The sequence below is a fragment of the Oxyura jamaicensis genome, chromosome Z (assembly GCF_011077185.1).
Source record: "Oxyura jamaicensis isolate SHBP4307 breed ruddy duck chromosome Z, BPBGC_Ojam_1.0, whole genome shotgun sequence".
In the NCBI taxonomy this organism is placed as follows: Eukaryota; Metazoa; Chordata; class Aves; order Anseriformes; family Anatidae; genus Oxyura; species Oxyura jamaicensis.
In genome coordinates this window covers 24,635,839-24,660,221 of record NC_048926.1, presented here as the reverse complement: position 1 = coordinate 24,660,221, position 24,383 = coordinate 24,635,839, and the positions used below count along the sequence as shown (strand labels likewise).

Sequence of the window (24,383 nt, the reverse complement as noted above, 5' to 3'; positions counted from 1 at the left end):
AAACTGTGGTAACACAATGAGTTGGACTGACACAACTGAGGGGCAGTTCTGGCAGAGTGGAAAGGAGGGAGACAAAACAACTGTAAAGAGGAGGGCGTGATCATGTAAGACTGAACTTGCTACTTGACCTTGGCAAAGGAATAACATGGAGGCACAATTTAAAGCTGTTTATCTTAGTTTCCCATGGGATAAAAAGTCACGTATAGTTGTGATGGAACCTAGGTCAATGTTCAAGGACTGTATCTTTGATTTACAGTCATTCACCATCTGCATTCTGCTGGGCATGTCACTTGACTTCTATTCATAAAAAATAAGGAAGCAATTAAACGCTCATGCGTCTGGTAGGTGCAAACATAATAGCCACCATTGAAATCCAATGCAAAAGTCAAAAAAAGGTAGACACTTGTTATCTCAGAAGCATTGTTTGACATCTAAATGCAGGCAGTCACTGTGCAGGCTTGTTAGAAATGAGACAGAAATAGTGAGAAGTCAACAGGGAAAGAAGCCTAAATGAAGCAGAACACTAAAAAAAAATAGGAAAGGAAGGAAAGGAAGGAAAGGAAGGAAAGGAAAGGAAGGAAGGAAAGGAAGGACGGAAGGACAGAAGGAAGGAAGGAAGGAAGGAAGGGAGGTAGTGGGTAATGTATATTCTGGGAAAAATATATATATATAAAAAGAAATGGTGAATCACAGAATCATAGAATCATTAGGGTTGGAAAAGACCTTCAACATCATCTGGTCCAACCATCACCCTACTGCCATTGTCACCCACTATGTCCCTAAGCAGCACGTCCAACCTTTCGTTAACACCCCCCGGGACAGTGACTCCACCACTTGCCTGGAACCCCATTCCAGTGCCTTACTGCTCTTTCTGAGAAGGCAGTTGTAGAGAGCAGTAAGGTCTCCCCTGAGCCTCCTCTTCTCCAGACTAAACAACCCCAATTCCCTCAGCTGCTCGTCATAGGACTTGTGTTCCAGGCCCTTCACCAGGCCTTCACCAGGACCTAGCGCTTAGCCATGTTGAACCTCATCCCATTGGCCTCTGCCCATCAACCCAACCTGCCGAGGTCCCTCTGCAGAGCCTTCCTACCCTCCAGCAGACTGACATTTCCCCCCATCCTGGTGTCATCTGCAAACTTAGGGTGCATTCAATTCCCTCATCCAAAACATCAATAAAGATATTAAAGAGGATGGGGCACAACACTGAACAAAGTAATTGCCCCAGCAAATAAACAGGACTTCAATAAAGAAACATTGTCTCTGATAAAGGTGTTCCTACTAGCGGAAAGAAATGCTAAATATTAGCTAACCTCTCAGACAGAAACCTGGAAGAGTACATTAGAACAGAATCCAAAGGGTTTTTCCATCATCTGCGGCATTTCCCTCCCAGTGAGCTGTTGCTGCAGACAGTGCCCAAGAGATGGCAGTGTTGTACATAGTATAGCAAGTAATAAAATAAAAACAAAAACAAACAAAGAAACAAAAACACACCACAGTTAAATATGGAATTTTGTGGCAGTATACTCCTAAAGATTGTTGCCACTACTGGATTCATGTGGAAAATCCTTCTGAAAGAGTTGCTCGTTTTTCACTCTAACATTAACTTTATTGGGTCCTCTATGCTCAGTAGAAAATCAGGCTGTTTTAAGAATAAACTACTAACAATCAGCCACTTGAGAAAAGTGCAAATGCACATGCTCACAGATTTTGAAGACACAAGCATCTTCTGAAAAAATGAAGGAAGTAATATATATATATATATATTTTCTGTATGTCAGTAGTGAACATAATAATCGGTTAGAACTTTAAAGTGTGGTAAGAAAACATTTTCTAACATAAGTATGGTGAATTGCTAGACGAGACTGCCCAGGGAGTGTCTTCAGGACCAGGAGGTCTCTTTAATTTTACACACAGAATTTTATACATACAGCAAGGTAAACAAAGGATGAGACTCTGGAATTAACATATGGTAATTGCTTATCTTTTCTATGCTATTTGACAGAAGAGTTACATTTAAACCATGACTTTGAGAAATAAAAAGCATTTAGAGGTGATATACCACCTGAACCACATAAAATATAGCTCTGACCACCTGAACCATACAATGTTCAAATGTCAGGTGGAACTAAAATGGTAGCCTGTTCTATGAAGCAAAAAGAGTTGCAACTTTTTCTTTTCTAAAGATATCCTGTGAATTTCCTGCCACAAAGTCAGTTAGGACCCTAGGAAATATTTAGTAGCAGTGCTTATTCATGAGAAGAAATATTAGTGAGTGAGGCTATCTAAAAAAAGAACATTTAGTAAAACCAGAGGAATAAAAAGATAACAGGTATTTAAAAAACAAACAAACAAACAAACAAACAAAAACCGCCTGAAACAGGAAGATTTTTTTTAAGAATTTATGAAGATGATGTGGACACTAAATTGGAAATCCTGCTACCATAGGATTTAATCACAGTCTGTCCTGCTCATCTGAGCAAGCAGCTAATACCAACAGAAGAAACAAATACTAAGCAGAAGCCAGAGGAAGATATATAGAACAATACCATCTCTCTAGTCTTATTGATAAAATGAAACTTGCCACAGAAATCTTGAGGAAACAGGTTTACTTGCTGTTGTGCTATAATAGATTGTGAAGAAAAAAAAAAATCAACTTAAGCTTTCAAGATTTTTTTCCCACTACTCATCACAAATAAAATGACTAGTCTATATGTACCTGAAGATGATGTATACACTAAGATATTTAAACACAGAGAAATATGAGAATTTTATGGGGAATTAACATCTCTTCATATTTATTTGCCAGACATTTGAATGTCCTTTTGTGGAAATTAAAATAATTCTGATTTTATTATCTTCGTTGGCATTTGGTGTTTCATTCACTTTAATCTGTTTATGAGCTGTTTACATTTTCCATGACATACCACTCAATATTCACGCATATTGAAATTAAGTCTTTCTGTCCATTTTGTGAGCTATTTCAGCTACTTGTTGCACAGTAAGAAGCACTCTCTAATAATTAGCTGAATAGTTTATTTTGGTTTTAATTTACACAGAAATAAACCCTCTCTCCAGTTGGGAGTGAACAGTTAAAGGAATAATCCCTGTCAGAAATTTCCTGCAGACCAAGAATGCAAACAGAAGGATTTGTTGCTTATCTCACGGACTTTTAAAAAAAGTTTCCTTAACAATAGGAGCAGGTCATAATGGGAGGCCTATGCCATGCCAAATGGACACCAAACCAGAGGCAGAAAATTGTAACTAAAAATGGGACTCACAACCCCAGGCTGCCAAGAAGCAGAGTAAACAATCTGACATGGTGCATCATGCTACAGTGTTTAGACTGCTTCCAATATCTGAGTTAACTCAGGTACCTCCACAGTGTCAACACAGTCACAACTGCCCTCTTCTCTCAGTCAATAAATAAACATCGATTATTTCCCTCTTCCCATTAGTTCAAAGAAACTGGCAAATATTTTGGGCTGACATCCTGCATCTGTGCTAGAAGTTCATTTCACATGTATTTGTCTACCGTGAGTAGCCATGCAGAGAAGAGTGCAGAGCAGTAAAGAAAGAATTGCTTCATGCACATTAGTGCCTTTGCATGTTCTGCGTGGGCATTTTGACATATAAACTTCCCCTGCATATGGCTGCTTTCCTATCTATACTTAAAACAAAACAAAACAAAACAACCAAACAACCAAATAAAGACAGGCATATCAAATGGAAGTGGAAAGAAAAACAAGTAGCAAAACATTTTTTTCCATTGCATCTCTCTGCTAATGCTCTCCTCAAGATGGGAAATTTCCTGATGGTTAAATAAAACATTATCCTTACACACAAGACTCCTTATTTCCTTTGCATATGACACTTCCTCTGACCAGGGCAAAATTACACAACCCAGTGAAGACAGCTGTAACTTGACTGCATGTAGGAAGGGCCACTGTCATCCATTCTAGTGGACGAGCTCCATAGTTGGGCAGGAATAACTTCAGAACTTGTATTTCATGCTAGAGCACACACTGATGTTAGACTGGGGCAAGAATGGATATTTTATCAATCCTGCATTAAAGCAATCGTGACTTAACACATATGGACAGGTTCAACAGTTTGAGTTCAACTTATAACCAGTACACTTATCGCATAAAGACAAAAGCACCATCTACGTTTAACCTGAGTCTGTAACTCTTGCCTACCCAAAGATAAAGATCTATAGCTTATTTGGAGCTGTAACTTAAAGTTTGGGATTCTTTTTATCAATTCCACAGTGCCTCCATATGACATAATAAAAAATATCAAGTGTCATATATTATCTGATTTATTATCCTTTTCAGGTATAAGGAAAACGTAAATAAGAATATAATTTGTCCCTGTATTACACTAAATCATTATAAAGAATGAATACTTCAAAATAACTAATTTTTCTTCTTACTCTCCCTTATGTAAAAACATTGGCATTTTCTCTATTTTACAGATGAAAATCTGAAGCTTAAGATTAAATCACAAATATCACCTAATTTGGGGCACCTAATGTGAAATACCTAGGACCTGATTTTTAGGTTAGAAACTTCACATCTACTGTGAGGTAACTGCTGTGTGAGTTGATAAGTTAGCTGGTAGCAACAGATGGCATTAGAGTTGCACAGCAAAGGTTTCACAGCACTTTATCGAAAAAAGTTATTCTTTTTGACAGAGTTTGGACACGGTTTGTTTTTTTATTTGGACTAGAAAAGAATATTACAAGCAATTTCTCTATCTATTAGAGTGCAATAGAGTTTGATTTCCTAAAATATTAATATCATATGAAAATGGGGCTGCTAATAAAGGCAGATAGGATAATATGTTTTCACTTTATCACACATTTAAATTCAACTAGTCTCATTCTCTGAAATTCAGATCAGACAGGAACAATTTATGATGGAGGATCACTTCAGAAATTCCATCAAGAGCTACATTTCATTACCAAAATGCGAACTTATATTTGACTCAAATCTGAGTTGTCAGTCAGCAGTTCTTCTGAAAAATCCATTTTTTTTTTCAGTGATTCCTCTACCAAAGTGATAGGCAGAGATAAAGGTGCTACAGACAACTCCTTTAACAAGACTAAGCAAGTAAAATGTTATCCTGATATGAGCAGGCTTGTTCAGCTTTTATATGGACAATACATGCTTGCAAAAGCACATAAGAAATTTCTCTAGAAAAATAAACCACACTCAAATAGTTATTTTTATATTGATTTAAATTTAATTTAATACTTAAATTTACTACTTGTAAATTTCTGATCTAAGATGTAATTTTGTTACCAAGAAGCATATAAATATACATATATTTAAGATACTTCATAATTATTCTTGAATAATATGAAAATAGTTGGTCAGTTCATTTTCTAATACCTATTCTATTCTACAGATAATTACATTTTTTCTTTTCATACACTTAAAGGAATAACCTTGTACATAATGGAACACTTTAAAAATCATAGGACATATACCTTGTTTAGCTTTACAAAATATTCCAGTCCAGCTTCCAAGGGATTTGTGTCACAGTTCATCTGTTAAAAAAAAAAAAAAAAAAAAAAAATTAAAAAAGAAAAAGCCATCTATACATGAGGGACTGTCACAGGTTTTACTTTCATTATTATTATTATTATTATTATTATTATATGCATTCTTCTTTTTACTCCTGGGTCAATGTCATCTACACTACTGATGTGCAGCCTCCATTTGAATACACCATAAACTTCCTATATGTAATTTGAATCTGCTATTATCCTTAATGTAAAGCATAGATCTGTAAATCATTCACTTAACTTTCAGTATGCAAAGTAATACACACTTCAGTAAGAAACAAGACTTTGGAACCTGCAGAAGCTTGAATAACTGAGGTATAAACATTAACTGTAACACACCAAAATGCCTTAGCTGGAGATGAAAATAAAATACAATGCCAGCTATTTTTATCACCTTCCCATCAAGGGGAAGAGGGACATATGGTTTGTTAGGCAGCAAGAATGAAAGTAGTTATACATGGACAAAAGGAAAGGATTCCCAAATGCCCAGCATTTCACCTTTGTGAGTTCTTTGCTTTCCAAAGAGTTAGAAAAAGAATCAGGTAAGTGGAAATTATAATGATTTTCCACAAATTCTTGGGTTCCCCTGAGTAGTTCTTTACTGTGAATGAGCAAATTCAGCAAAAAGAAGCTAATGGGAAATGAAAAAGTTCCAAACACATTATGAAGCAAAAATAATTGGCCTCCCATGACATAGTTACTACAAAAATAGAACATTTTCAGAACCTTTCAGCCAAACCTTTGATTTCAGAAGACTAGAGCTCAGCAAAACCCTCATAATTTTGCACAAGATATAAAAACATCAGTGAATCAGCACAAGTGTCTCTTTGCCAGTAATAAATGTTGTATAGTAGTTATCTTTATTTAGAAAAGACACTGTTAAGAATAACAGAGTACTTTCCTGTTCAAAGTAAATTTTATTTTCATGCTAAACTTAGAAACTGGAACAAATACTATCTTTGTTAAGTCTACCTATAAGCTGTATAGTCATAATGAAATAAAGAAAATAAACAGAGAGAATAATTAAAAAATGTTATTTCCTGACCTCTGCCCCCCAGGCTCGGAAGCCCTTTTCTAGCCTTAAAGCATTCAGAGCGTATGTTCCAAAGTTGTCAATTCCCTCTTTTTGGCCAGCTTCCATGATTGCACTGTAAAGAGCTACAGAGTCTTCTTTTCTATGATACAGCTCCCAGCCCAATTCACCTGTTTGACAAACAAGACTAGCAGTTTAATCAACTCAACAATGAAACAATCCTAATAAATGCAGTCTCTTCATTGGTAAAAGTGGGGATCACTGCTGTGTTAATTCACATTAGAGGGTCAATTCTGCAATCACACAGAAAGTCAAATTCCCTGCAAGAACCACAAGAGGAATCATGCCCTAGATCTTAAGCAGAGGCACTATTATTCTAATTTAAACTGTAACTGAAATCTACATGGAAGGGGGAGGGAGAGAAGGGGACAATAAAATATAGCTGGTAAGGGAAGGTCATGTGATGAAGTCAATTAGCAATGAAGTTTAAAGGCATTACAAGCAGATGATGAGTTGGCAAATGAACAGTAAACGTAACTGAGTGTAAATAATAAAGTGAGTATGTTTGGTGATATTTAGTACACTTCAGCTGCTTCAGAATGCTCTGAATTCAGTTAATTGCAGTAGAGATGGACATAAAAAGAAATAAAAAGTAACCGAGAAAAACAAATACTCAGCACTTCAGTGCTGCATTTTCAAGGCACTTGACAAACAATAATATATGGTAATCCAAAAACAATTCCTGACGTTGGTTTTGCAGCAAATACCACAGAGGTTATCAGAACTGGCCTTTTGTTCTGTAAAACAAATATTTACACCATAGGGTATTCTAGAGAAGAAGGTCTTGGAAAATTTGGAACAGACCATGACGAGCACACATCTGAAAAATCAATGTACTGCATTTCCTCACACGTTTAAAAATAAAGTGTGGTGAACCTACTACCTATGAATACATATTGAGATTTATTTTTCAATCTATTTTTAGTTATATTTTTTGTGGCCTCTTTCCTTCTTTATTCTGTCTTTCTTCTCTATCACTTACCTGTGTATGATATCCTAATGGCAGTAACAGCAATATCAGAGAGTTTCAAATGTTTAGCCTGGAGAAACTTAAATGAAATGTCACTCAGATCCTCAGCTGTCAACTTCTGGAGGACCTGTCGTGCGTATGGACCCGCTACACCAAGTACTCCCATCTCATCTGTCACGTTTTCTATTTCAACTTTGTATCCACCTCTCACTACCTCCTCTTCTATCCATCTGCATGTAAAACACAAGTCATGTTAGCTTTATATATCAAAAATAACTGATTCATATAAACATTGAAAAGGAAGGTTTTGTTTTGTTTTGTTTTGTTTTGTTTTGTTTTTGTTACTGTTCATCTTCTGTTGGGATAACTGGTATAGGAACTCAGGTGTCTGTGGTACAGTAATGAAAGTTCAGAATTTAAATTGGTGGGATCCCAAAGTCCCAGAATGGTTGAGTGGAAGGGACCTCCTGGGGTCATCTGGTCCAGTCCCTGCCTCAGCAGGGACACCCAGAACAAGTTTACCAGGACCATGTCCGGGCAGCTTTTACATATCTCCATGGAAGCAGACTCCACAACCTCCCTGAGCCACCTGTGTCTGTAAGGCACACTATAGGTTCATGTTCACCTTGGTGTCCACCAGGACCCCTGGGCCTTTTCTGCCAAGCTGTTTTCCAGGTGGCTGGCCCCCAGCATTTATTACTGCAAGAGGTTGTTCCTCCTCAGGTGAAGGACTCTGCACTTCTTGTTGAAAATCATGAAGCTCCTGCCAGCCCATTTCATCAGCCTGCTGAGGTCCCTCTGCATGGCAGTACAACACTCTGGCGTATCAGTCACTCCTACCAGCTTCATGTCATCTGCAAACTTGCAGCGGGTATACTCTGCCCCATCATTCAGATCATTAATGAAGATGTTATACAAGACTGGACCCAGCACTGACCCCTGGTACGCCACTGGTTACTGGCCTCCAGCTAGACTTTGCACCACTGACCACCACCCTCTGGGCTCAGCCATTCAGACAGTTTTCAATCCACCTCCCAGTCTGCCCGTCTAGCTCATACATCAACAAGTTGTCCATAAGGATTTTATGGGGAACAGTGTAAAAGGCCTTACTGAAGTCCAAGTGGACAATATCCACCGCTCTCCCCTCATCTACTAGGCTAGCCATTCCATCATAGAAGCTTATCACGTTGGACAAGCATGACTTCTTGGTGAATCCATGCTGACTACTTCTTTTCTGTTTCCAAGATAAGAAAAATAAGTGATATCCTAAGACTGAACAGAGATCTGCCTTTGGATTCAAAATGTGTTAATAAAACTTGACATACTCAAAGACACAACTCCATAGAACATAAGAAACCTCAAGACAAATTTCTATTTTAACAGAAATGTACAAATGGGATTGTTGCTTCCTGAATATAGTATTTACAGTATTGCCAGGAAGTTTAGTTTTGAATCATGCTTTAATCAAACGCATCATCTGGGCACTGTCTTTCAGGAATCTCACAAAATACATAAAAGGAGTGTATTTAAAATAATATAAATTACTGATTTGTTAAAAAGTGTTTGAAGATCTCAGGACCTCTACCAAATAGGATGGTAGAAATTCTTTAAAAGTAAATACAGTAGGCCTCCCCTTTGTTACTTGCATTTGGTTCCTGAATGTGCCGATGGTGCACATGGGACTGTTATGAAGCAGTGCATTATCCGTCATGTGTTAGGGTAGCAAATTCCAGTCTTTTATGTATTGATTCATTTTGAAGAACTGATTTTTCAACAGTCTCCCATAAGAAAAAAAAAAAAAAAAACTTTTTTTTTTTTCAGTATGTGTGTACAGCCACTAATACCACTAATGTCACTTCCAATGTGCATGTAATTGAAAAAAAAAAAAAAAAATGAAAATAAGTCAACCTGCAACTGCTTCTAGCTCCTTTCTTTCTTTTATTTCACTTTGTGACCCCAGAGCCCAAAGCAGAAGACATTATCACAGTATCAGGAAGACTGTATTACCCATCTCTACTGGTCAGGTCAGTGTCTCTGGGGTCATCCATGTTAAAAGCCAATTTTATTTTTTTACGTAAGAGAAAACACTAGAAAGGAACAACCGTGCTGTGTTCCACCATACAATGCCAAATACAAAAAAGCTCAATAACAGAACACGAACTACCCACACTAGAGTATATTACATAACTATCAGTAAATTATCCTATCCACCTTTTACACCAGCAGTTAATCCAGTATTCAACTGCTTATATTTCAGGATTCAACTCGACTGAGTTTCTAAGAAACCAAGATCAATGAATAAGTAGAATTCTCTTGAACCTAGTGCAAGGATTATTGAGTAAGAATGTGACACTTATTAAATAAGTTTTCAATATTAATGTGACTGTACAGCACTATGTACTTACTGTATCAAAAATAAACTCACCTCAGATCATGGAGTTCTGAGCCTGAGCCAGTTACAAGCATGAATTCTCCTGGATACAGTTGAGAGACTGTTAGCTCAGCATAAACTTTTCCTTTTGGTGTTAACATATGGCTTATATTTGTGGTACCAACCTACAGAAGACAATTTTTAATTATTAAGGATGCAAATTAAATTTGAATTCTTAAACTTTATAAAATACATGGAAACATACATTTACTTGAAAGAATAACTTTATATCTTTGTTCTGCTGTGCCTTAATAGGAGAGGTTACATATACAGTTGGCCAAGTTTAAGATTTACAGTGGAAATTTCATATTTTTCTTCATAGCAAAAATGAAAATTTTGAAATGAAAATTTTGAAATCAAGGCCTTCGTAAATATTTGTTAATTGTGTATTAGACAAAACATTCTCAAGAATAGATTTTCAGTGCAAACAAAATCAATTTCAGTTTGTTTGCTGATCATCAGAATAAAAAAAAATCTACTTATTATTGTCATAAATTATCTTTTTCAATCACGTGATTAACATTTTCAGAGACAAAAAGTATAACATATCCTTTGCTCCTTACTTAAAGAAAAAAAATATTGAGCTGGGTTATGCTTTTGTAGTCCTGATTTATGCACATTTTTCATATTTTATGCAGTTGTTGACTTTGACAATTAATCTACATCTCTGTACATTTCGATCAGATACTGTGTAGAAATGTGATTTCTAAAGGCAAAATTTCAACAGCTACTTAGCTGTGGCTACAACATGTATGCATGTTCACACAGATACCATCCATACAAACAGAAATGTGAATGCACCATAGCTGTTGTTCTGGTCTGATTCCAGGGACAGAATTTAATTTCTTTCAACTCATTCTGCTTTCATAAGAAACTTGTCAATCACCCAACCAGTGCCCAGATTCCAGTCAAAGAGTGGAAAAAGTAAAAATATTGCAGATACTAACATTCTTTTGCAAGGTCATGCTACATAAACACAGTTGTTGTTACACTACAGGTGCATAGTCAAATCTTCACAGTCTGATGCTAGTCACCCCCAATCTGCTTGTGATAGAAGAGTATTTCCAGTAACTTCACTGCATTATTTTATGATGCAGACAAGCATGAATTGCACCAGAAATCAAACAGCTTAAATAATCAACTGTTGTGAAAGATGGATTTTTAAGTGGGCTCATAAGCTGTTCATTTTGTTTGCTATCTTTCTTTTTAGCTTCAGCAACACTTATTAAATTCCATAGAAAGCATTAGCATAGCTCTTGCTATGTTTAATCTTGCTTTCCCTGCAACACATAAATATATTCAGCAAGTTACTCCTGCCAGCTGATGACACAGTCACCTCACCTCTAATCCAAGCTATAGAAAAGACAAACATCTATATTGCTACCACAAAATGAATACAGTAAAATATATGACTATATGGCAGTTCAGGTTCTCTTTTCTGCCAAACCTATGGGACAACATTCTTGTGTATAGCCTTCCCCTTCTGTTGGCTCTGACTTATAAGAAGATATCTACCTCCATGACTGTAGTTTCAGTGTACTTAATGTTTCCCTATACTTACTTCCTCTGGTGTCTGAAGCAGATAAAACCATAATATACAGGAAAATAAATAAATAAATAAATAAATAAATAAATAAATAAATAAATAAATAAATCTGTGCTAAAATGACAGAATCCCACTACAGAAAGGAACAATCTGCTGGCTGGAGGTGTATCTCTGAAGCTAGACATTCTGTGAGAGTGTTTGACAAAGCAAGAAAACAAAAGGGACTCATGGAGCACTACTTGGCTGGTAATGGGTCTGAGCCTTTACGTCCCACTGTCCTTCTCTGACTCTTGCACTGTTCTGCAGCACAGTTGGAAGAGACACACTGAACATTCACAATAGGTGAATGGTTGGAAGAGACACAATGGTTGGAAGGTTGGAAGAGACACATTGAACATTCAGCAAAACCTTTTTTTTTTTTTTTTTTTTTTTTTTTGTTGTTGTTTTGTTTGTTTTTTTTTGTTTGTTGTTTTAAATTGGTTTGAAACAGAAGTGCTGAGGTAATACAGGCCAACTCCTGTTCTCACCCCTGCCATCAGAGTGGTTCCAAAGAGTGTTTATCAATATGGTGGCAGGCACTATATAACATATATAACATATAACAAATATAACATATATAACAAATATAACATATATATTATATATATAAACAAACTGAGGACTGAACTGAGAACCAAGAATCAGAAATCTGAGTTATGTTGTCAGTGTGTCATTTCTGGGAACAGGATCATACTCCAAGGATCTTTGAGCAGAGTCAGACTTTTGAAGAAAGGACAGGTGTGAGTCTGAAAGATGAAAATGCTGAACATTTGCAACCCTGCCTGCTCTAGGCAGGTAGCTATAATACAGAGTAAGTATGAGCGGAGTTAAAAATAAGCATGAGCACATTTTTAAAAAACATTCCTTTGGCCATCCAGGAAGAATAGAAAATCCCTCTATGGTCAGGCAAGAGCACATCCCACTGCTATCCTCTGCTACTTAAAGCTGCCTAACGTGGCACAGTCTTAGGCAGGCAGTTCCCATGCTATTCTTAGCATTGGAGTTATTATTGTATGGGACTAGCATAGGAGTATTATTGTAAAATAATTCCATGTATCATTCCTATGGTCCTCTTTATATCAAGATCTAAAACACAGGAAGTTCTGTCTGAACCTAAGAAAACACTTTTTTAATGTCAAGGTGACAAAGCACTGGAATGGGTGCTGAATGGGTGCTGAATGAACCCATTCCCAGGGATGTTTTGGAGTCTCCATCCCTGGGGATATTCAAAAAAATATCTGGACATAGTCCTAAGCAATCAGGTCTAGGTGACCTGCTTTAGGTTGGACAAGATGATGAGAATGAGGTCCCTTGAGCATCAGCAACTCTATGACTCAATGATTTGTGTCAAAAGGTATGTTTTCTTGGGACTATTTTAGTACAAAATCCACTGTTCATGCTCTTAACTGAGTAAAATATACCTCCTGACACAAGAATTTCTCCAAAGGACCTGAGTGCTTGGTATCTGAAAGATATTATTACAATATTAAGCCTCATTTTCCATTTCTGAAACAGATCTTTTTTTGTCTAAATCCTACATTGAAACAGTTATCATCATCTCATTTACCTTTGGAACAACATTTGCAAATAGATGATCCAGCAGCTTAACAGAATCAGTGCCTTTTACTTTAAACTTGCCAAATGGTGACAGGTCAATCACACCAACTTTTTCCATAACCTGTTTATACTCACGACCCACTGGGTCAAACCAATTTGTGCGACGAAAACTGGGTCTGAAACAGAGCATTTATAGACATAAAACACAATTTGGCCATTTTGTGCTCTTTTCAGCAAAATGTAGTCTTCAGTTTCCTCAGTTTAAAAATCACTCAAAAGATTCAACTCTCCTAATTATAGGTAGCTTACACAATATTTTCCTTGGACTAATATAGCTTAATTATTAAATCCTCTAAAAACAGAAAAGATATGGGTTGATATTTTATCAACCACTTTGTAATAAACTGTGAACTGTTCAAATGTTGGAAGAAGTAGTAGTCTGTCGTGTAAATTTACAGCATACTTTGTTGCTGAATCATTTATTTGATTTTAAGGTGTCAAAGGCTTTATATCTCAACAGCAGAGTGTGTCTCCTTATTCCTTTATGAGCCTCATTTAGATTGCGACTACAGTAGCCCTGGGGAAAACATTTGCAGCATGCTCCCTGATGTAAGCAGGTACGCAGGCACAGAAAAAAAAATAATAAAAAAAAAAATTGGAAGGAAGACTGAACTTCTCCTTTCCTGAGAATTATACAGACAGTAATGAGCTTTTTCATGAAAACATTACACTGCACCAAGGGAGAAAGTACAGATTTATTTTTTTTCTCTCTCTTTTGATAGAAAAAAAAAAAATCTCTTTTGATAGATTTTTGTACATTTTTATTCTATCTCTTTCTTGAGGTAGGCTGCTTTCTAACACCCCATCTATAGAACACCTACAGGTTAACTTGATCTGTGTTTTGCAATGTCTGCATTATCAGAATGAAATGGATTCTAAAATAAGGAAAAAACAATAATAGATCTACCAAACAGATATCTTTTAGCAGAAATGAATGATAAATGTAAACTTCCCATTAACTTTAATTTAGCTTGCCTTAGCTTACAATTTCTTTGGAAATAAATAAATAAATAAAAAGTAGTAATTCATTTACTTATATCCAGTCTCATCTCCAGGTTTGTAAAACCAGTGAGGTTGCTCCCATCCTGCATGAAAGCCCATGGAACATTTTGACTTCAGCAAATCATAGAGTGCACCTGCTCTCTCTGTTGGTCTCCCAGCAAATCTTTCCTCTTTAGGGTAACCAACTAGGGAAGAAAAATAAACACATTACTAGGACAGAATGCATAAAAAACATGTATGTAAACAAAGAAATCTAGAGGTGGGTTTTGCTGGAATTCATTTGCAGGATATGAACACAATTCAGAAAATACCTTCTTACCAATGTTATTAAAACCATAAGATTCTCTTGCTTTGGCTGCTGTGTATTCCGTGGTGGTCCACTTTCCATAGCGATTAGGGTCTAATTCTATCAGGTCAAATGGAGGTTCCCCCTCAAGGATCCAGTCACTCAGGTATTTTCCTATGCCACCAGCATGTATAATGCCATACCTTAAAAACAGAAGAAGGCCTCCAGTGTAATTTTTTTTTTTTTTAATCAATACTAGCTTATGTTACTAAAACATCTCCTATTCCCCCTCTCCCCCTTCTTTTTTGGTTTGTTCCATTTTGTCTTGTTTTACAAGATTACATGTGTTATTGACAGATACATCTACTGCACCACTGTCAGTAGCAGAAGTCCACTAAAGTATGGCAGTTATGGTGCTAAAGATTATAGAAAGCTCTTTCTTTCTCTGAAGTTCAGAATTTAATAATCTTTTCCAGGAATGTTAACAGTTAATACTAAAGAAAGTTGTCTAACTTCTGATATCCATAAATAAATTTTCTAGTCATAAAGTACCTCTTCTTTGTTGATCAGATTAAATTAAACCAGGCTCAGAATTGAAAACCATACTGAGACATTATAGCAGCTATGGTGAAGATTTACATTACTGTGGTAAGAACAGCACCAAAAATCAGGAGACAACACTACCAAGCAGCTTTAAAGAAACTGAAGTAGCAGAAGGACTTTTTATATTGCTCCACTGAGAATCAGAGAATGTAGTGGAATCGTTGGTGAAACTAGGAGACTTTTCTGCAGTGGTGCCAGAATGGAGAGCTGCCTTTTCTTACTTGATTTGCCTTCTCTGTTCTCTGCTACAAGAGAGAGAACTGGTTCCAGAACATTAATGCTAAAAAAATGCACAAGCAGAAATTTTCTGCTACTAGTCTGTAGCAAAAGCCTGTCCTGTTTCTACCTACTAAGTGTGTGAAGCATCAGGCTGTAGAGGAGGTCTCTTGTTAGAAACCTGCATTAAAGGAACCATAGCAGACAGCAAAGGTAAGTACCCAAAAGCTATGAAATGATACATCACAGGTTTTATTTTTTAAATATTTTGTAAATAATTTGACCTTTCAAAATGCTCAACATCTTGATGCCCGAAAGCAAAAGTCTATATGTGAAACATGCTTCTACCAGGTAGCTGAACTGGACAACTGGTAGACAAGGAGCTTCAGTGTACTGCAATATGTGTATGTCACCACTCAATATACATGCAACCAAACAGCACTGTGTAATGCTGAATTACAGGCATTTAAGATTATATATTGAAATGGTTAATGACAAATAATTATTAATAACAAATGATTTTAAACTGTTGGTGTTAATATATCCATGAATTAGTTTACCACATCTAAAAAGGTGCCTAAATATCCTTCTGTGACGTGAAAATAAATTATTAGTTATTTGTGACATGCTCCAATGAGCAGAACAGAAAAATCCTTGAAGAAATATGAAGCCAATGGAACACCAAGTTTAGATTAGCATGCAGAAATTAAATCACAGAGACTCTGTCTGAATAGTGATGCCAAAAATTGAGCTGGTGCTCATCAACTCTGCATTCTGAATTCTAGGCCCTGAATTAAACAGTCCAAGATCTTACAAAAAAATAGAATGTAATCATTTAATCCTAATGCATGTGCATAAGAAGAATTGGTCCTGGCACTTAGTCCTGGCACTTCCTCACTGTAGACTGCCTGACTTCATAATCTTCATGATATTGGTTTGATACAGTAGTCTTTTCTTTTTGCTTGTTTGTTTAATAAAACTAATATCAAGCAGTTGAGTGCATGAAGCAGTTCTGCAAAACATAATCCTTTAAGACATTCAGCAGAAATCTTCAGATTCTCACCCCAGTTGATATAGAAAGGATGACTGATTGTCAACTGCCACTCTACAAGTACTACAGAAGAGCTAGCCATTTCTGGTGTTAATTTAGTTAGACAACTCACCTGGGCAATTCATGTGTGCAAGTTTTGTGAGCATAGCTATGATGCCTTCAGGACCAGCTCCAGAAGTTTTAGCCAGCTCAAGTCTCTGCACCATTCACTACAGCCAGCAGCACAGAGACCATTGCATGACTGTGGATGGAAACAGACCAAATGCACTGGAAATTTTTAGGTTTATTTGAAGACTGAGTTGATGGCAGGATAACCTTGGGAGCAAGACAGACCAGGAGGCAGCCCTGCAATGTGGAGTTGCTAGGTCAGGTGGAGCAGAGCACCTTGTCTGACTGGTCTCCATATTTTGCAGAGCTTTTCAGCATTGTCTCTGCTCATTTGGTTGATTCTGTGTGTGCTTCCCACTGGGCCTACATCATCAGAAATGTTACTGATTACTCAGGGTGCCCAAATCCTTCATCAGCTCAGATAGGGAGAACTGATAGTATTAATATATCCACTGCCATTCTTCTAGGAAGGAATGACATACATGGGATGTTACAGCTGTAAAGAGTGGTACAGCTTAGGAGTCTCTGTCTTCATATGAAGATTTCAAGAAATTGTGCTTTAGTAAACACGAACTGCCCTCTGCTCTTCTCTCCTGTCAATCCACGCCAGCCTTGCTTTGTTCTGTGGTCTTCCCCACCGTCCTTTTCCTACTCTTGTGCCTTAGTGGTTTGTAATATATTGCTTCTCACCAATTTTTGGCTCCTGAAACTTTTCACTCCACTCCTTTTTTCCTAGGAAATCTAAGTCCCTGCACACCATGGTCCCTTTTCTAGTGACTTTGTTCAGCCGTTTTTTCTACCCCATTTCTGCAGGAAAACTCCTATTCAGTCTCTGGCTTTAGACCACTATTGTAGATAGAACTCATGAAGACTTAGTGAATCTCTGTCAAGTGTTAATGAGCTGTAACTTCTCTGAAGGCTTGTGAATGGGTCTTGCAGATTGATTTTGTGAAGAATGGCAGAAAGGCATATCTTTAGGAGAAAGGTCACTTCTGCCAAACTTGAAGTTCATTGTCAGCAAATGATGAGATTAGAGTTCTTCAGAAGAAAGACTTCCCCCAAAAAACTGAACGTGGCATAATGGCATGCCTTCCAATAATCTAATTCTTTTGAAAGACTACACTTCTTTGACACCAAATATGATCAGAAAAAAATCTAGCTTATTGTTAACACTTCCAAAGCTATAAGTAACCAAAAACAGTCTTAAATGGGAAGCATTGAGCAACCTTGATAATAAACAGTGCTACATGCCCTGCTAACTATACTTATTAACCTCTTTGCACATTAAAATGTCTAGCATGCTGCTAATTTTAGATAATAAAAATCCTCTAAACTAACAGCACTAAGTCCTCTGTCACAATGTCCCTGCTAGCTGACTGTGAGATAAGGATTTGCTAATGCACACAAAAAATTACAACACTGGCAGAAACACGGCAGTGACTCAGAAGCGCAGAACAGAGTCAAAAGTCCCTGAAAAGCAGACAAAGAAATCCAATGACAGCAACATAATTGTGACCTATGTCTACACATTTAGAGATTAATCAAATTCCTGAAATAAGTTGTTTTAAGAAACTTAAGTATATAATACCAGTCTCTGGTTATTCCTACATGGAACTTTGATTCTGCTCTTATTGATGCCAAATGACAGAAAACAGGCTCCAAAGTCTGGCAGCATGGTAATGAACTTAAACAGTCTTTCTGGTGAACTAGGACTAGGCAAACCACTTTTGTAACTATAAGTTCTGCAAATGTTACTAAAAGATAACAATTCTGTTGGTTCTTTTTTTCAATCCAAGCAGCAAAGGTGAACACCTTTCACAATGAATCATTGCAAAATTACCAAACCCTTTTATTTTGAGGGTCTCGGAAAGCATGTTAGTGATACTGCCTTATCTTATGATCTGAGGGTTTGTTTGGTCTGGACTGAAAGAAAACTGGAAAAAGCTTAGCTGGATTTTGAACGGCAAATTAGGCAATTGGAAAAGCAATGTAAACAGAACGTGTTCAATAACATGTGCCTGGAATTGCATTCAGTTCGTTCTATCCATCTTGAGACAACAGGCAAACTAAGACAATTAAAGAAAAGTCAGTAAGAGCTTTACCACCAACTTCAATGGAGCTAGAGTATATAAGATGCAAATCACACTCAACATAAATGTCATAGTGGGCAGGAGAGAATAGACAAGATCAGAAAAACACCCATTCTTCTTGTCACACTAACCTCGTCACACTAACTTCTTCATTTGCTATCTTCCAACACCCAGCAACATCATTTCTCAGCTCAGTCTCCAACAGTCAGAACTATGACTGTTTGTATCCCTAAAGCAGTATGTCACTCAGTGTGCCTGCAGTCCTCTATGCTTAGCCTGCCTTCAACTCTTCACCCGAAAGCTATTACTTCTGATTAGAAGTTCTTCCTGTAACAATCATTCCTGCCACAATTTCAGTGACACCATTTTCTGCATATCAAAAAAGTATTGAACACAGTGTAATTGAAAGTGATCCATAAAATGAACTGGAAAGTGTACTACAAAGCCCAGTACTTCAATGGCTTCAACTTGCTCCACAGACATTACCAAGTCCTACCCACTTCTTGCTGCTTCATAAAGTGTCACAGATACTAGCCTCCAAAATAAAAGGAGGAAACAAATTGAAAGAATTGTGAGAGTTATGAAAACGAAGAGAGAAGGATAAATTCACAACATGTGGGTAGTGGTTATTAATATTATTTCCAATCATATTTTATATAGGTAAAAAAAAAAAAAAAAAAAGAGAGAGAGAGAGAAAAAAAAAAGCAAATCCATAAAAATTTTAAAAAGTTCAAGCTAGCTATCATTTTAATAACATAACAGACAAAAGTTCTCACAAAGAAATTTACTTACCCAAAACCAATAGCTACCCAGTAATTTCTTACACCCTGATGTGGTCCCACCATAGGAAGAATGTCTGGAGAATAGGTGATAGGACCTGCAATTGTGTTTATGATGTCTGCTTGTTTCAGGACTGGGACCATTTCCATAGCAGCCTCAATGTGTTCCATTATTCTGTCTAAATCAGACTCAAAAAGTTCTTTTCCAAAACCTGCATAAATATTTGACTCATTATATACTTGTTAAACACACTGAAAATACTTACATTTTAATCACAGTTGTGAAATTTAAATATATAAAATGTATACGGAATTTATCAGTTAGTATGTTCAAGCATATACCATCCTACCTAAGAAAAATGGTGTGCATAAAACCTTAGTTACTTGCAGGATCAAGTTTACTGTCACTGCAGTTACACTGTCTTTTACACATATTTGTTTAACCCTAGGGTCACACAAATTCAACAATGAAGTAGAAAGGAAGTGGAGAAACACAGAAACTTCATCTGTGCTAATAAGACCCATTTATTTTTCTCAATATGGCAACAATTCGAGGAGGGAAAGAAAGATATTGCCTGTGTCAGCTTATTTCTTCCATGGCATTTTGTGAATTCCTGGATACATTTCAGCCTTCAGTCTGTGCTCTAAGAGTTACTGAACATGACTCTGCAGAAGGACTTGATACTAGTGGAGACAAAAAGCTTACGAAGCTAAGATAGTGCAATCCACAGCCCAACAATATAAATTAATTTGTTCTTCCTTAAGAAACACTGTCTGTTGTTGTTGGTGGTGGTGGTTTTGGTTGGTTGTTTTTTTCTTTTTAAACATCATGACCATTCACTAAAGATGAATTTCTGTGAAGAAGTGAATGTAAAGCTGGAGCCTAGGTATAGCACAGTACTTATTTTTATAATCATCAGTGCGTTAAGGTTGGGATTTTTCTGTACAGAAATTCTATACAAACCTACAGCTCATTTGTACTTATATCCAAGCACAGTTTTTTTGTCCAAGCCATTCCTTTGCTGTATCTGTGTTTCTTTTTGACAACTACATTGTCTCCAAGGGAACAGCGAAAAATTGAAAGCTCTTGTTAGTATGTTGGAGAGAACTGTAGCTTAAAAAAATATTAAAAATCAATTCAAATGCAAAAACGTATATTTAGTGATTCAATTTAATCACTACACACAGATACCTGTTCAGAGAGTAAGATAATACTATGTTGTAGACATCTATTTTGTGCCTATTTCAAATAGCCTTTTTAATATTATTTTTTTATTTCTATTTACTTGGAACATTAGAGGTCACAGCTATTCTTTGAAAAAAGTTTTGCTCTGCAATCCTGCATTGCAAGTGTTTTCTATTTTCCATTATATAAGACAATGTGACATGGTGGGATTTATACATATTAAAATATATAGTACTGCTTATTGAGTTTGAAGATTTAATGTACTTAATTACCTGGAGGGACTCCATTTGTTACCCAAGAGTCCTGCAGCTTCATCTTCTTTTCACTTTCATATGGACCAAATAAAAGACCATCTCTTTCCTGTCTTAGGTAATATGATCCTTCTAAGTCACGAATCACGGGTAATTCTCTTTTTAGGGCTTTCACTTCAGGGAGGGTTGATGTCACAACATATTGATGGTGGACAGGTATAAGAGGGTGCTGCAGGCCAATCATCTTGCCTATTTCACGGGCCCAGAAGCCTACAGAGGACAAGAAAAAACACACTAACATTCAAAGATTTTCCTTTCAATTAATGGAAAATAACAGCAAAAGATTCTCAAGAAGCACTGTGCTTTGTGGAATGTGACAAAGAATTTTTTTTACACACTTTCACTTTAAAATTATTTTTCATACTATCCAGCATCATTTTCACTCGATAATTTCATGATCTTGTTCCTAATTATGCTACCATAAATTACTCTAGTTTACAGTTATTCAAAAATGTAACTGGAAAAATATGAATTAGGCTTCTAAAAGTTCAGAAAGGAATTTAATTATCAGTTCCACAAACCCCACGGTTTCTTTCAGTAAACTAGGACTGCAATGCAAAAAAATCAGTAACACAAGCAGAATAAATTAGCTCATACTATAGGTGTTATCCTAGGCTCTTACTATAAACGAAAAGAGCTAGTGTGCTTTCCCAAGACAGTAGTCAAGTCCTAACACAGCAAGGCAGTACTTTCAGCTGGCTAATCCCAAAAATCTAAGTTTCCCTCCTTTTTCACATGTGCCATGTAACTTGTTTTACTTATGCCTGTCATGTAGTAATCAATTAACTGTGGTGTTCCTATTGGCAAGTAGTTAGTGTGCTCTCCCGCAGATGTCCAATTAAAAGTTCTGATACACAGTGTGATCAGAAAAAGTAAGCACCAATTTCCCTGTCCCTAAAGCCTGCTCAAGGTCCTTCATGTAAACTAAGCATATGTTACAGAAGGCCTAATTCTTCTCTGTAAGGTCCTTCCAGACTAGCTGCTTGCACCTGGTAAGAAGTATTCACTTAGTGATGTGTCAGTGTCAAAGCCAAGGAGTAGAAACCATTTATCTCTGCCAGGCTTATTAGTTAGGGCTTTGCATCATGGCTCTCAAGTCTGCTGTGAGATTGGAGTGTATAGATGAGAGAATCCAGCAGATACAATTGACTGGGATGGCAGCTGCTCTTAGAGACTGGAATACTCTTTAACATCTCTCTCCTGACTCTTTGTAAGAAGGAATGTAGGTCTCAGAAGTGGGAATGAAGGGGGTAAATCCAACAGAGCAGGAATTCCATGGGAGTCTGTGGGATCAGGAGTAAGGGTTGAGAGAAGGCGATACGCAAGGTGAGGAAGAGTTAGGAGGGCCTTTCAAAGAAAAGGCTATGTGCTGGATGCCTCCCAGGAAGTGAAGGCAGTTCAGCCTGGTTCCTGTGTAGTCAGCTAACTCCCAACTTCATGAAAAACTATCTCCAGCAAGGTTTCACACCTATCAGAGCTGCTTCTTCTCCTGGGACCTACACTCCACTCCACTACACTACACCTACACTCCACCTACACTACACTACACTAAGAATGCTCAGCTTAACATGCAATTTTTGTTCCTTTTTGCTGCTTACTTGGCTTCAGACCCAGATGTTCCTACCTCTCTCTTCAATTCTGCCTTTTCCAAGAACTGGCTAAATTTTAGCTCTCGGGGCCCTGAGGGCACTAACAGGCCTCAACAGTCCTGAGCAGCCCCATTGGGACTTTCACCCACACACCTCCCCATGGGGCCTGAAGCCCCGTTTCTGCTCAGCTCAGGGACATCAGTACCAGTCTGAGCTGGTTTGATCAGAGGAGTGCTTGTTTACAGCTCTGTCACAACCATGCCCGTGCCTGGCCATGGACCTCATTGATCCAGACCCTGATCCGTGGACTACTTCCCAGCTTGGCCTCACCCCAGACTCATCACCGTGGACCTGCCTGTTGATCACTGGGCAGTGTCTGACCCTGGTTACTGTCACCAGACCTGCTCTCGACCTGCCTTGCCTGCAGGCTGGATTTGTCACTATGGCTGCCTGTGCCTCTTCCTCACAAAGCAGTCTGGAAATCTGGACTCTGGGTGGATGCAAAATGTCAGTCCTGGGCCTGCCCAGCGCCCTCCCTCATGCCATTTAGGACAGAGCCCTGGCTGGCAAGGCCCATGCCCTACCAGCCCTGTTACCGCTCCTGGCACCTTCTCCCACAGAAAGTACCCAGCCAGGGCTGCTAGCTGACACTGACTTGGGAATGCAGCCTCTCTTCTCCGGCAAGGCCTAATGCCAAAGTAATTAGAAAAGGTGAGTTGGACTGTGCTGGCTTGGAGCTATTCCCCACACACAAGCCAGCCTCTGGGTCTAACACCCACAATGAAAAAATAAATAAATAATATCCAAGGACAAGGTTTTCGGTGGTAAATCAGCTGACAGTTGCTAACAGACAGGTAAAGCAAGGGAGACTGAAATAAAGGATCATGACAGAGAGCCTTGGTTAATTAAAAGCTCTTGCCCAGTAAATGGTAAAAAACAGGATCTGTTGTACTGCATTTATAATATGTAAAACTTTGCTTCTTAACTGAATCCTCAATACTTGGAGGAGGCTCACTAACGGAATAGTTGTTATGTTGGTCAAATTAGCTGAGGGAAGATCGTGCAACATACAGTGATTCAAAAAAAATCTTTTAAAACTACTGAAACCTGATTTATGCTCCCATATCTAGAGAACAATCAAAAAATGCTAATGAAGTTGAATTTCTAGCACATCTTCAAGGGCTTCCTCAATTAAACATGACAAATACACATTTGAATTTAAGCATGGGCCTTAGCATGGGACCTAGAGTTGACAATTAAAAAATAATAATAATAAAAGGAAAAAAAAAAAAAAGGAAAAGGAAAAAGAAAAAGAAAAAAAAATGTATGAATGCAATTAATGTATTTACTCTCATTTGCTAGCCATTCATGTACAGTGTCCCCCTTCTACCAAGTCCAGGCCATTGACTAGTAAACTACAATTACTGTTTATGGAATTTCTTTTGATTTGTGTATTTCCATGTCACCTCCAAAGACTATTTTAAGGTAAGGTCAGTTAATGATCCATACAGGAGAAAAGAAGGTGAAGTAGCAAAACAAAAAAAAAATCCACAAAATTTAGTATCATACAGTTTTTCTGCCAATTTTTTTTAGACTCAAAAGAGATATTTGGAAAAGAAATAATACTCCAGAAGTACACTCCTAATAAATAATTTCACTATTTTGCTTACATGTCAAAACAAAATTAGTGGGAAAACATTAAAGTAAAAATATTCAAGCTCCTCAGAGAAAATAAAAATGACAGACAATTTTAGATCTTTGAAACTTATTTTTTTTTTCCAAAATAATATCAAGTTTCTTAACCATTAAGTTTCCAGAAGTACATCACAAACACAGCTGATTTTAAACTGCTGTTGAATTAAGAGCAAATACTTTAGACATGCTCAAAATCAAATTT

At 37.2% G+C, this 24,383-nt stretch overlaps 1 protein-coding gene across 1 annotated transcript in view; it reads right to left on the bottom strand.

Moving 5' to 3' along the window:
* The window catches only part of DMGDH (dimethylglycine dehydrogenase), a 45,795-nt gene that overhangs the window by 7,220 nt on the left and 14,192 nt on the right, over window positions 1-24,383 (bottom strand). The window contains exons 6-14 of the mRNA XM_035309206.1: window positions 20,859-21,107; window positions 19,414-19,612; window positions 14,587-14,756; window positions 14,299-14,452; window positions 13,216-13,381; window positions 10,058-10,188; window positions 7,645-7,862; window positions 6,615-6,772; window positions 5,492-5,551 (exon numbers count right to left, since the gene is read on the bottom strand). Of these exons, the coding sequence (XP_035165097.1) occupies window positions 5,492-5,551; window positions 6,615-6,772; window positions 7,645-7,862; window positions 10,058-10,188; window positions 13,216-13,381; window positions 14,299-14,452; window positions 14,587-14,756; window positions 19,414-19,612; window positions 20,859-21,107 (1,505 nt within the window). The remainder of the gene's footprint in view (window positions 1-5,491; window positions 5,552-6,614; window positions 6,773-7,644; window positions 7,863-10,057; window positions 10,189-13,215; window positions 13,382-14,298; window positions 14,453-14,586; window positions 14,757-19,413; window positions 19,613-20,858; window positions 21,108-24,383) is intronic.